The sequence below is a fragment of the Seriola lalandi genome, unplaced genomic scaffold (genome assembly GCF_002814215.2).
Source record: "Seriola lalandi dorsalis isolate HSWRI2012SDOR001 ecotype SW California unplaced genomic scaffold, Sedor1 jcf7180002054279, whole genome shotgun sequence".
NCBI classification, from domain to species: Eukaryota; Metazoa; Chordata; class Actinopteri; order Carangiformes; family Carangidae; genus Seriola; species Seriola lalandi.
The window spans coordinates 526,557-539,400 of NW_019524832.1; the positions used below are offsets into that span (position 1 = coordinate 526,557).

Genomic DNA, 12,844 nt, shown 5'->3' on the forward strand with positions numbered 1-12,844 from the left:
TTGTTGCATGAGTAAATGTCGGCTTTATTTGCTCATATATACCATATTATGCATAATCGTCACTTACTATAGTAAAATCTCAGCACGATATTAGAAAAATATAATGGGAGGAGAAGTGTACCATTCAATTCTTCAATATTAAATAAATGGATTCAAGTCTTATTGCAGTGTCATTTCAAATCCAGTACAGCGCATGTACTTCATGGCATGCAGGACCATGGCAGACCATGAATACAGTAAAGTCTTGGGAGTAGTTAAGGCCTTAGCCCGTCAGTCTCTGCTTCCACTGTCAATTGTCGGCTTCATTCGTATGAGAGAAATGCGAGTAGAGGTGGCTGCTCATTCGCTCCTGAGGAACCACAGCGTTGCAGAAAGCACATTTATCAGGACTGCTGCTCTGAGGCGTCGCCAGCTCTGTCCCCACGTCAACTGCATCACACAGCTCAGGGCTCCAGAGAGGCTGCAGAGCAGGATGAACCACAAAAAACAATATATTATTCATGCTCTAAACAATCCTTACACTCACTTTATTAAAGCATGCTGGGCCACTTGGTCTTCACGTTGAAGTATCTGTTGAACAGGTCCTCTGTCAACCCAACATCCTGTACAAATACTCAGCAGCACTAAAGGCAAAAGGTTTATTCTCAAGTGTTTAATTATCTTACTATTTATGTGTTCATCCTGGCTATTAAAACAGTCTATTATAAATGCCGATGTTGATTTAATCCAGGGGAAGAATCATATTATGAAAAACTGGACCAACTTTTTTGCAGATCTTGCTGCATGCCATTCACAATTTTTTATTAGGCATTTATACACATCAGCAAATAAAATCCCACTTAACCATCATACTTGCTTCATCAGATTCAGACAGTGTAATGTGCTTCCATCTGGCTCACACTTTCCAGCAAAGATGCCAAATATAACCAGAGCATCCATGCTTAAGTAAAAAAAGAATCAGCACACATTACACAGTAATACATTTCAAGTTAAGCCAAAGGGATTTTTTTGGACTTCACACTGTTTCACTCCTCCATTAGCGAAGACCAATCATAAACTGATAATTTGCTACTAGTTTTCTCAGACCTTCTCCTGTGATTCTCACCTGCTGGGGTCCCCGCACATTCTCCTGGGAGAGCGAAGATGATGTTGAGTGGGAGGGGGATGTAGGGTAGACAAAAGGCATGGGCAGGTCCACGGGCTCCTCCTCTGTCATTGCGGACGGGACACTACTGAGAGGTGGCTTCATGGACATAGTGAGACCAATGTGTCTCTCTGGAGCACTGTTCAGGAAGTCATATTCACTGTCCGCAGAGGGCGGGAATTTGACACTGAGTTTGGCGAGAGAGTCTACTAAGTCCCTGTCCTCGGGGCTGGCGCCACGGGACGCCAAAGACGTGGGCGGGAGTGGGATATCCACTGCTGACCTTAGCACTGAGGAAAAGGGTCTCTCTGCCTCTGCTGTACGGTCTGTGCACTGGATGGGCATGGAGAACCGCTGATCTGTCAGATGGCAGAAAAACATGAGATTTTACACAGTTTTTCTGTCTCAGTCAACATGTTGACGTATTTCAGTGCTGGCTTTAAGGACATTTGAGCTTGGCAAGGATTTGAGAAGTTGCAGAGACATTAAATATATTTCAATAGTATTCTCACATTGGTCCTTTCAATATGTATATAACAAAAAATATTTTCTAATCATACTTTACATTATTATATGAATAATTATATTATATTATTGATTATACATCCCGTCTCCAGAGCCAGCTTTGTACATTTGTCAGTGAAATTATTAAATGTGTTTATCCATGCAATTTTCACAGAAGTGGCCAGCCATGGTTCGAAAGGACAATGAGGCATTCGTGTACAGTCCTAGTTAAGGTGTTGCTATCTAATTATCTTAAGGAACAAAGCAAAAGCTAATAAACACATAAGTTGTTATGACATATACAAACCTATTAAATTCAACACAATTTATTTTAAGTAACTGAATTAATAAAAATCTGGAGTTAGATTCAGGCCTTTAAAAAACAGCAGATAATATCAGATAAATGTTAACATTACCATTTGATGTATCACTTCCTCCATGGAATCTTTTTAGGTGATCTTTTTGTCTTTGGGTTAGAGACCGAATCTGCCGGAATTTCCCTTGAATTGCTTCAAATACATCCAGCATGTCCTGGCTGACAAACAAATGAATTAAGAATGAGAAAAAAATCCAATCTTTAGCAGTAAAAAAAAAAAAAAGAAGTCTGTGCAAAGAAAGACACATACTAGTCAACGCTGCTGCTGACTGGCAAATTAGGAGCAACAGCAACAGTGCCTGTATTCTCCTGAAAAAAAGACACATTACATTTATAGCGTTCATTAACACCTATTATCCAAGGGCATATTGTTAATACATTTGCAGTTTTATTAATACATCACAACTTTATTTTTACTAGTGAAAAATGTAAAATAGTGAACAGTAAAGCTCAGACTGCTCCAGTGTGCACTGATATTATCCTCTAGCACCATCTGGTGAAGTAAAAGTGGACACACTTTGTGTGCAGTAAAACAGAGGGTGGATACTATTTACAGCAGCAATGCAATCGGAGGTCTCCTCAGTCGTTTGAATAATTGGAAAAAAATTAATGGAAGCATGGAAACGCTATAAAAAAACATCTGTGCCTTCTCATCAGGGCAAACGCCTGAACAAGAACAGAATTTCTTAGATTTAACTATCATGAAATGATCTGCAAACTGCTTTAGAGCAGTGTAGACAAGGGTTAGCAACACTGGAAAAAATGTTATATTTGTGTTGTGCAGCCACAGGTACTGAGATAAACAAAAAAGTTACTTAAAAGATGATGCTTACACCTTAAAATCACAAAGATAGTGCTCACAATTTGTCTGTCACTACGAATCACATATGAAAAAACCTATTCTAAGCCTCATAGTTAACAAACATAAAATGTGCCTTTAACATCCTTGTTGTGCAGCAACATCAAGCAGAAGTACTATCAATGTGTGCTTGTGTGTGAGAGGAAGCTGTATATATGCTCGTATATTATTTCACGTGGGAGAATGAAGTAAAACCTGTATGGGAGCCAACATATAGGAGTTTTCAAACAGAGTAGACAGAGCATGAGCACAGTGTAGTGCAGTCAACATACCGGGTACTGTTTTATCCTATAAGCACTGGCCCCATCAAGGACATGGTTGCAAGGCTCACATGTCATCTCTCCTTAGAATCCAAAACAGTGAGAATTAACAGTTTGTACAGGAGGAATTGCTAGATAAAACAGATTCGGTATTATTCATGACAATCCATTACAATTTGTTCAATGCCCAGAATGCAATGCAACGCAAGAATAAATTATCTTGTTGGAATATAAGCAGAGAGATCATCTGGCATGTCTCACTAACCTGATGGTTGCCGTGTTGCTGACAACTTAGCTTGAAGTTTTGAAATCAACAGCTGCTGGTCCTCTATCTGCTTTTGAAGTGATTGAGTGTATCCCTCATAATATTTAGTCTGTGAAAATGAAGTTATTTTTTTTAAGCACCAATATCTGGAATCTGGCCCATATACGTCCGATTGTCCCATTTCATTTTCATATAAGTAATAATCAAAACAAGACTTCTTGCTATTTGACAGTGCAGAAACATAAATATAGTAAACACACTTTGAGTAAGTGAGTTACAAAACCTTTTTTGAGAAACTGGCAATGCATTCTGCTCTGTGGTGTACTATCTGTGCTATATTGGCAATGTTTGGCTCAATTCACACAAAGCTTGAAAAAGCATTACCATTTCTTGCAGCTCCTTTTTAGCATTGTCCTTTTCAATGGAGACCTGGCGATAAGCTTCAAAAGCTTTGTTGAGCTGGTCTCCAATGTTCCTTTCCATGCCGTGTGCTCCACAATCATCACTGACACAGCAGACATGAGCCCTATGAGTGAAGGTAAAAAAGGTACTCACTTTTAAAGAGAGCACTTTTTTGACTAGTTCAAAAAAACATGGAGATGCTGAGTGAATCTTTTTTGCTTGTTTTATAATGTCTCTGAACACAACTGTCAACTTGTCTTCACATGCTGTTAAAATAAATAAAAGTCAATGAACTGGTGCCAAATGATTTGCTTGATTTATGTAAGCTACTGATGCAATAACAAAACTGTGCCAAAACTGAGTAAATACACTTCCTAATCTTTGCTTATTACCAAAAAATATTGGCAGCACCAGTTGAATATCAACTAATGTGCAACAGCAGAATTTTAGTATTCACATTTCAACAACTGATACCTTGTTCTAGCTCTACATGAAATTATGTGCTGAAGATGTTGATGAACAACTGAGCCACTGAGAAGACAAATAAATGAAGTTACTCAATGCATTTGCAATATCTTGCACAACAAATATGAGACTACTGACCTGGACGGTTCTTACATTTTTGTCATTTCATGTCCAGTGTCTGGACTGATATTCAGACAACTTTTTGAGCAATTTTGTTGCAGTTGCAGCATCCTATTTACAGTTGTAACAGTTAACATGGACGTATTGGAGTGGTGCAGAATAAGAAAGAAGCTGATGCCACTCTCACCCTGAGCTGCTCATCAATTATTGCTGGATCTTCACAATAAATGTCATAGCAACACACTAACTGTCAGTGGTACTACACAGCAACGGCTCCCGGATGAAGCCAAAATAAAAGCCCACGGGCTGAGTTGTAAAATGACATTAACACTAACGCTGGAGCCTACCGGGACACAGCAGTGGAGCACTTTAAGAGTCCTTCAAAACCTAATCCACACAGTTCCGTATTCTTTACGCTGTTAGTGACTGGTTAGCCATAGCTCATTCAACCGGTGGTGGATACAGCGACCGAGCAACAACTCCACAGATCAGTTTACCTCGCTGCCAGTGAGTGTGTCCGCTTACCTTCATTCGAGTAACAGCTAAAGTCGAATTTGTTGTTTTGACACCACCGCAGCGTCGTCGCCTAATCTTCAAATGCGAAGCTACGAAGCGCTGGAGAGGATATTGCAATGTATGTTTTACATAGCCTAGTTGAGTTGGGAACTTCCCTCGGGGAATCCCCGTCTGTAGACTTCCGCCTTTACTCGACCCCGGCCAATCAGCGCGGAGCTCGGAGAGGAGAGCTGGGTGGTTAGCTGGTTGAGGGTTCTTCCAGCCTACGCGTCTGCAAACCGACCGCTGTGCATGTTTAAACTGTCTCCAAACCAGAGGTGTACTGTGCTCATTTTACTCACCAACATTTGTTTTGTTGTCTAACTAACCTTTCTGCATTCTGTCGAAAAAACTGAGCTTTGCTTCATTGTAAATAAAGCTACAACAAGCATGGTTGCATAAACGAGTTGGGGGCCCAAAGGCAAAAAAAAAAAATGCTGTGCCCCTGTTGTGGTATAGAGCTCCTCTACATGACAAGGCAACACAATAAGCAAATACTGCAGGATCTGCTTTAGTTAACATTATACCACTGGTTCAAATTCCTTAACAAGTATGCAATTAATTAAATTACCCAAAAAACAGCATCAGTTGCATCCTGCATTATTACATGAGCTCTACCCTTATACAAGATTTAGAAATTGTAGCAAACTAAATATGTATTAATGATTAATAAATGGTTTAGTAATGTGTTCTACATCAGTTATAATCCGTTTCAAGTATATCCTGCATGACTGTGTCTATATGACAACGTAAATAAATAACTTATATTCTATATTTTTCATATTGTCAACAACTTGCATGAAAAAAACTGAACACTGCGTTGATCCTACAAACAAGTATTTCCTGTGTACATATACAGTAGATTATTCCTCTGAAACATAGACTGCACAACATTGAGCATTGTAGTTTATTTTGACTTGGGCCCAACATACATGTCCCACTGCCATTAATTAACCACCACATCAGTACATCAAACCCACCACTGAAAATAGTCACTATTTAATCCTGTTTGAGTAAGTGCTAAAAACTGCACTGCCCAGCTGTTTCAGGAAATTATTTAGACTTTTTCAAAAATCAAAGTATACATTCATGATCCTTTTTTCAAAAATATTTAGTTCTAAGAGCCACAGACAGAAATTTTGCAAAGTATTGCGAGGCGGACTAATGCATTGTTTTTGGTTTTATTCTTTTTGTGGAGATTGTTGACAGTAAGAAACATATTTAATACCAAAGGCCTTACTTGGTATCCAGGTAGGCTAAGCAGTGATAGATGCTCCCAGAGTTTTTCTTAAAATGAAAGGAGACTGAGCATTTACTGTCCTTGCTCATAAACAGTGAAATAGTTCAACTCTCACTTTTACATCATCCAGCTGAACAACCTGAAAAAGTGAGTCACACATATTTACTCACTTTTATTGTTCAGTGTTTTGCTTTTTTGTTTGTTATTTCTGTTTTGGAAATATCTAGGTAGGGAAATATCTCTATAACTCTTTTGTTGTATTTTGCCCTCATATTGCATAGTTTATACCTAAAAATATATCCTTCACAAAACAACTCCCATCTAACATCCAGTGACCTTAACCTGACAGTTCATCAGCAAACAGTTAATCGAGGGGTGTGCTTTGCTAAGTTTTAGTGCCCCCTGGTGAGTTCAAATTTAAAAAAAGTAGCATGTGGCCACAACTTATACCACATGGGATCAAGTTCTTATGTTGTTGCAAAGACTCAGTAAGGTAGGCTATGATGTTAAGGCCTCCATATGCATGTCTGAAAGCCTGATCAGTGCCAGACTTATGAAATACCTAATCAAGAAGAAATGTTGAATGATAATGATAGAATATTAAGTTATGAGGAAAAACTGGGCCACATCACATGTTTGTGCTTCTTTTTCCAGTTTATTTTAATTGGCAATGATACGCTGCTAACCTTGGGTTTAATTGGGCAAATTAGAGAGAAAGATTTCTTAAAAATCAACATCCCTAAAATAAAGATGAGTATGTATCTGCTACCCTAATTAAATATGCAACTTGTTTTTCGTAATGCCTTGGACATGTTAGTAATTTCCCCACGTGTATCCTTTTAATTCTTCTTCTTCTTCTGTCTGTCTTCTTTTTTTTCTTCTTTTGCAGTGTGAACATGTGGGTCGTGAGCAGTGATGCAATACCCTGCCCTGGTAACTTCATGGTAAATGCCCCTTCTGTTTCTATACACTGGTGCGTTTACATTTCTCCAAAGCTCCCATTGTTTCATGTAGAGGTACGACCGCACATGATTTAGGTTATGCCATCTGACCATGAATAAATGCATCCATTCTCACTGTGGCACCTCCCTACAAATGTTGTAGCGGCACAAAAATAACAACCACTAGATGGCAGCTAAGAGTGAGATGAAGTACCTTCTTGACTTCAATGCAGAGACCTTAACCATTAAGTAATTGAAGATTCACAGAGTTTAGAGGCAGAGTATGATGTGCCACCTACTGAAGTGATATAACCAAGTGAAACAAGACATTTCTATTGTCAATCTTATTTAATGATTACTTGATCAAAATTGCCGGTTGAATTCCATTTTATTATGATATTATTGTGCACATAGACCCATCCCCATAACTGTCCTTAATGACAAGCAACTTTAAGATGTTTTACTATCCTGCTGATATTGCTCTAATTTCTCACTCCCTGTTTCAAATGAAAGTGGTTGATATATTAATGTGGATCTGACATGATTTAAGGCCCCTTTAATATTAGTGGACATGGAAACACTTCTACAAACACGTTTACATTAACAACAACAAAATCAAATCAAATGAAAATATGTATTTGTCCAGATTAAAGTCATATCTTCATATACAGTTTACTAAACTTAGCAACAGTTTATAAGTGATGTCTTTTGATATTACTGGTCTCCAAACAACTCTGCTTTCTTCTGTTGCATTTGAAATCATCTTGAGTATCTGATAATTGAGCATTGCTTGAGTCCTTTCAGTGATCACACAATCATTTACCTCAAGTACCATTTTCTCTTTCTGTTCAGTCCTCAATCCTCCTTCTGTCCATCTTTTCCTGAGGGGGAAATTCAGTTACCCAGCCGGCTGCTCAGGATATCTGTGTTCCAAAATAACTTCAGAAAATCAGATTGATGTACTCTTCGTCAACTTTACCTGCCATGACTGAGTTAGAGTGAACCGCACTAAAATATGAGAAAAGTGCAAACATGATGAGACAGATTTATGAATACTCCTGCTCCCTTTCATGTGGCGATCTTCTCTGTTTGATCTCTCTCCCTTTTCTCTCTCTCTCTCTCTCTCTCTCTCTCTCCTTCTCTTTCTCTCTCTTCCGCTCTCTTCCAAAATAAGTACTGAATGTACTTACTTAACTCTCCCTTGTGTGACTCATAAATCATAATTGCCTCCACAAAGCTCCACCATGCATTACTATTAGCTCTGACACTCACATAGCCTGAAAGGTAAACAGTGCCATCATTTCTCTCACATCTCACACTGAAGCATATCCGTCAACAAAATGTGCATTTCCTGCATCGTGAGACCACAATATATAAACCCTTCAATAACCCGCATAGAGGAAGTTGAAGAGTTGAAAAAAAGTAAACCAGGTGCTGTGCGTTCATTATTAACCAATGTTACCATACCATAATCAATCTTTGTTTAATGCAGCCACTTAAAACATATATATATATATATATGCTCAATGTACACCAGAAAGAGCAGTGAGATGCTTTTCTGCTGATAAAATTTGTCTCCCAAAGCAATTTTTATCCAATACTCTGATCTCACCACTTACAAAGGGACATCAGTGGTGCAGAGGCCTCATAAATTTCAACAGAAATGATCTCTGGGGAGATGTGGTGTCCTTTTCCAGTATTACCCTGGAGAAGACATCTGAAAGGGTCAGGTGTGGCTTTTTTGCCCTTTGTCCATTATAGGACACTGGTGTGTGTGATTGATTGAGTGATCTATGCCCTCAATCTCCACAATTAGCAGGATGAGTAGAGTATTTGTATGCACAATACCATGGTGTATCAACTGATGTGATCATCTAATGGTGTATTCCCCAGGACACTAAGCTTGCTGTTATAGGGGGGGGCCCTGTTCTTGATACACATCACACTGGAGCCTGGCTGGGGCGCAGCAGTAAATCTTGAGTCAATGAAGGGTCCAACAATGTTTCCTCCATGTCTAGCAAAATAAACAATCTGCTGTAGGTCTGCAGAAACAGGAGATCAGACAGAGGGCAGAGCTGAGGACTCAGGCATGCCGGGGGAGGAGGAATGCAGGGGGAAACACACTGATCAGATTTCAGGAACCTAGAGAGAGGTCGAACAGAATGAAAAGAAACCTGGGTGTCTAGAGACCCACAAACTATAAATGAAAGTAGTAATGAAAGATTTTTCTTTGTTCTTTTAAACTTATTGCATAAACATAGTTGCATCAAGTAGTTCAGCCCTACTTATTTATTTATAGTGTCAAAACTATTAATCTCATTATGAAAGGGTGCAGTTTGTTTATTTGCCAGAAATATATGAAAACAGGACATGTACAATGCATGCATTCGTAACATTAGAGCAGACCGACGAGCCTCCTCGGTTTCCATCAGAAGCTAAAGCTGCACACAATACTGTTTTGGTTCAGGCTTTGGCCTCAGGGGCTTCCTGCTATTTGAGGAGGATGGGGTGGGGATGAGTATGATAAAAAAAAAACTGTGAGATCTGAGATCTGCAGTTCTGAGAAGGTTACACAATTAATCTTTATATTTTAAATCTTTATGTGAAATCAGTTGTACTGTACTCTGATGTATTTTTTATATGCCAAATTACAGGGAGGGTCAAAAACATGTAGATACAGGTCTATAGATAAATATACTTTATATATATACATATATATATATACAGTATATATGTATACATGAAACATGTTATTTATTTGTACCACAACAGTTACTTGAATAAGATCTTCTGCAGAGATACTGCAAGAAGCCTTTCCTGCATGCTTATAGAATTTCCTGATTGATAGCGAAAGGAAGTTCTCTCCCTGTTCCTGTTACATAAGAGCGAAACCACAAACCTCTCATTTAACAAAATGTAGCTTGCATTTGCAAGGTAATGAGCATCAACCAAACAAATTCTATTATCCCTGAATCTCTCTTTAACTTTCTTTTAAAGGGTTGATGAACAATGTATCCTGATTCAACATGAATGCAAAAAAAAAAAAAATCTTTTTTTGTCACCTCTGTCAACACATTTTTAAAGTCTTATTATAAAAACAAAACCTTCACTTTTGATCAAATGTAATATTATTTTATCTTATTTAACTTAATGCAAATCCTCAGATATCACCTGTCCAATACCCCCAAAGTGAGCCAACAATAAATTACTGGTTGTCCTCAAACATGTGCATTGATTTCTAATTTGTCAGTATAAGATAAGGTATGTTCGGACATCCACAGAAAGTCAATAGTCTTGCGGAAAGGGAGGGTCACAGCAGTGTGTGTTTCCCACACAGGGTGACATTCAACAGATATGAATGTGGTGGGAATATCTGAAAAGCAAACCCACCGGCTGCTTTTATTTATGTCTTCGTGGGAAAAGTTGGGAGTCAACCCATATTCCCTCAATATTCCTGTTTCCAATACTCGCAAACCAACATACAGTGTGAGTGTTTTTAAGAGATTGGGTGGACTTGATGAGGAATGTGGGATGTTCACAATAGATCTCACCACTATAAGCTGAACAAACACAGGATGCAAAAGCTATATTCTTGTTGTTGCAGTTGGGATACTCAATAGATAGTGTATTTGGTCTCCAGAACATGACCATTTTGAGTAATGTTTTGGAACTGAGAATATCAAAGCAACCAGCTATAAGGTAACACTCCTGTAGGGCAGAGCACAGGTTGGATATTTGGCTTTGTAGTGTAAAATAGCACAAAAGGCTTGTGTAGATTGAACAAAAGTGAAAGGGTACATGAGGCTAAAAGGAAAGTCCCTAGCTAACCTCTCATAAAGAGCCCTCTAGCGCTCTCCATTACTCGAGCTCATGAAAATTTTATCAGCAGGAGACTCAAGGCTGGAGATTGACTATTTCTACCAGCAGCAAGAAACACAGAACATGAATTTACGCAATCAGTTAACATGTGATAGTGGAAATCATATTTATTGGTGTATTAGTGCATCCTCAAACACACTTCCTGAATGGTTATCAGTGAATGGACTTTTTAGAATGGGGCCATTCATTCACAGCAGCTCTTACTATTAGAAGGGGTGTTGGGATTTATCTCAGATTATTCAACTGTTTACCTAATGACCAAACAAGGTATTATTGTATAAAAAGTGACGATGCTGGCTATAAAATTGGTTTGTTTTTTGGTGGGATTTCTGGTTTTGTAGTGGCTTCAAAGACACTGTGTCCAATTCTCCTACTGTGATCCCATAGATGTTATTCCATAGATGTTATTCCACAGTGGGCTTTCTTGGTTTGACTCATCAAAAATAAACACGTATTTGTCTTAGTAATTAATTTGACTGCACAATTTTAGGCCTAACAATTGTAAATGATGCTTCTGGAGGATCAGCTGATTTTATTCTGTTCTCTGTAAAAAAAAATATATATATTTTGAAGTCAAGCATGCTATTAATATAGGCTGTTCAGAGGTAACAGCCTTAAATGTAGTAGTGATCATTTGGTAACATTTTGGTGATAGTCGGTAGCAGGCTGCTTCCACCAAAGTAAGTTTTATATCAGTATCAAGGCAAAAGCATTTAATGCTGTGGTGAGGATGCGGACAATGGCATTATGCTGAGGCTCAACAGCACCATACAATGTTTACAATAAAGTTTGGAGAGTTGCCCGGCAGCAGAATGTACACAATGAAACAGCTCAGTGGCGCTGCTCTTTATGTCCGTGTTCAGGCCTGAAAGAACTGCCTTTGTACACATATGACTCTCATTCTCATTCATTTGACATGAGCAAAACGAGGGGCAAGCGCCACAATAAAACCTTTCCTGCTGCTGTCAAGTATTTCCTCTAATACATCAGAAAGTACTCAAAGACGCTTTGAATGTGTGTAAAAATGTCAGAGAGAAATGTGAATAAAAGTCACCTTATCACACAAACCACTGTATGTGAGGACAATTTTAAGAGCTAGCACTAAAAAAGAAAATGTGTGATATTAACTAGGCCCATGTTGTGTCAAAAACATTTCTATTTGCAACCCTGTTGTTTTAATGTTTTTATGTCATTTCATAAAGTGGCTGTAAGAAAAGGTGATGTTGGGGATCAATGAAAGAATTTTGATTTAATAACAAAGCTTTATCATGTATTGATGAGATGTAAAAATTAGTATTTCATATCAGATGGTTGGAGGATTTTCAATTTGCTGCTTCTGGATTCATAAACTGCCTTGCCACTTGTTTTGTACATTAAGATGATGAAAGTTGCTTCAAAATATACAAGTATGTCCAATGTTATGTTACAGCTACTACAAATGATGCATAATAGTGTGCTTAAGCTGTCTTTTTTATATATAAATAGATAGGTTCTAAGTCTAATGCTGTATAATCCTTTTTAACTGTAAGGATCACTCGCCTAAACAAAATGATAAATACAGCCATAGAGTTCTCTGTCAAGGTAAAATAAAACAGATTATGTACCTATGAAAGCCCATGAGTCATTTCAAACACCTATCCATAATGCATAATATGTTTTTTGGGCGTTCAAAAAGATTCATTCTAAATTGTTGATCATCACATAGAAGAAGTAAAGTGACTCATTCATTTTTGGATAAGTGAGCTGGGCTGTCATGAACACCACTCCCACACCAGCACCTCAATTAAAGACCAGAGTTGTGAATGTGGCCTTTTTTTTCTGTGTGACACACACA

The 12,844-nt window shown here is 38.2% G+C and overlaps 1 protein-coding gene across 2 annotated transcripts; it reads right to left on the bottom strand.

Moving 5' to 3' along the window:
* Positions 1-5,079, bottom strand: tank (TRAF family member-associated NFKB activator). Of its 2 annotated transcripts, none has more exons than XM_023405556.2 (8): positions 4,921-5,079; positions 3,793-3,934; positions 3,409-3,517; positions 3,156-3,226; positions 2,275-2,333; positions 2,065-2,183; positions 1,106-1,503; positions 1-460 (listed from the first exon to the last, which is right to left on the bottom strand). In XM_023405556.2, exons 2-8 carry the CDS (start codon positions 3,889-3,891, stop codon positions 290-292), a joined length of 1,026 nt encoding a protein of 341 aa, XP_023261324.1. In that variant the 5' UTR covers positions 3,892-3,934; positions 4,921-5,079; the 3' UTR covers positions 1-289. The 2 variants fall into 2 exon arrangements, with proteins under 2 accessions (XP_023261324.1, XP_087029900.1); XM_087173774.1 differs by lacking the exon at positions 4,921-5,079 and adding an exon at positions 4,743-4,886.
* Between the last annotated feature and the right edge of the window lie 7,765 nt (positions 5,080-12,844).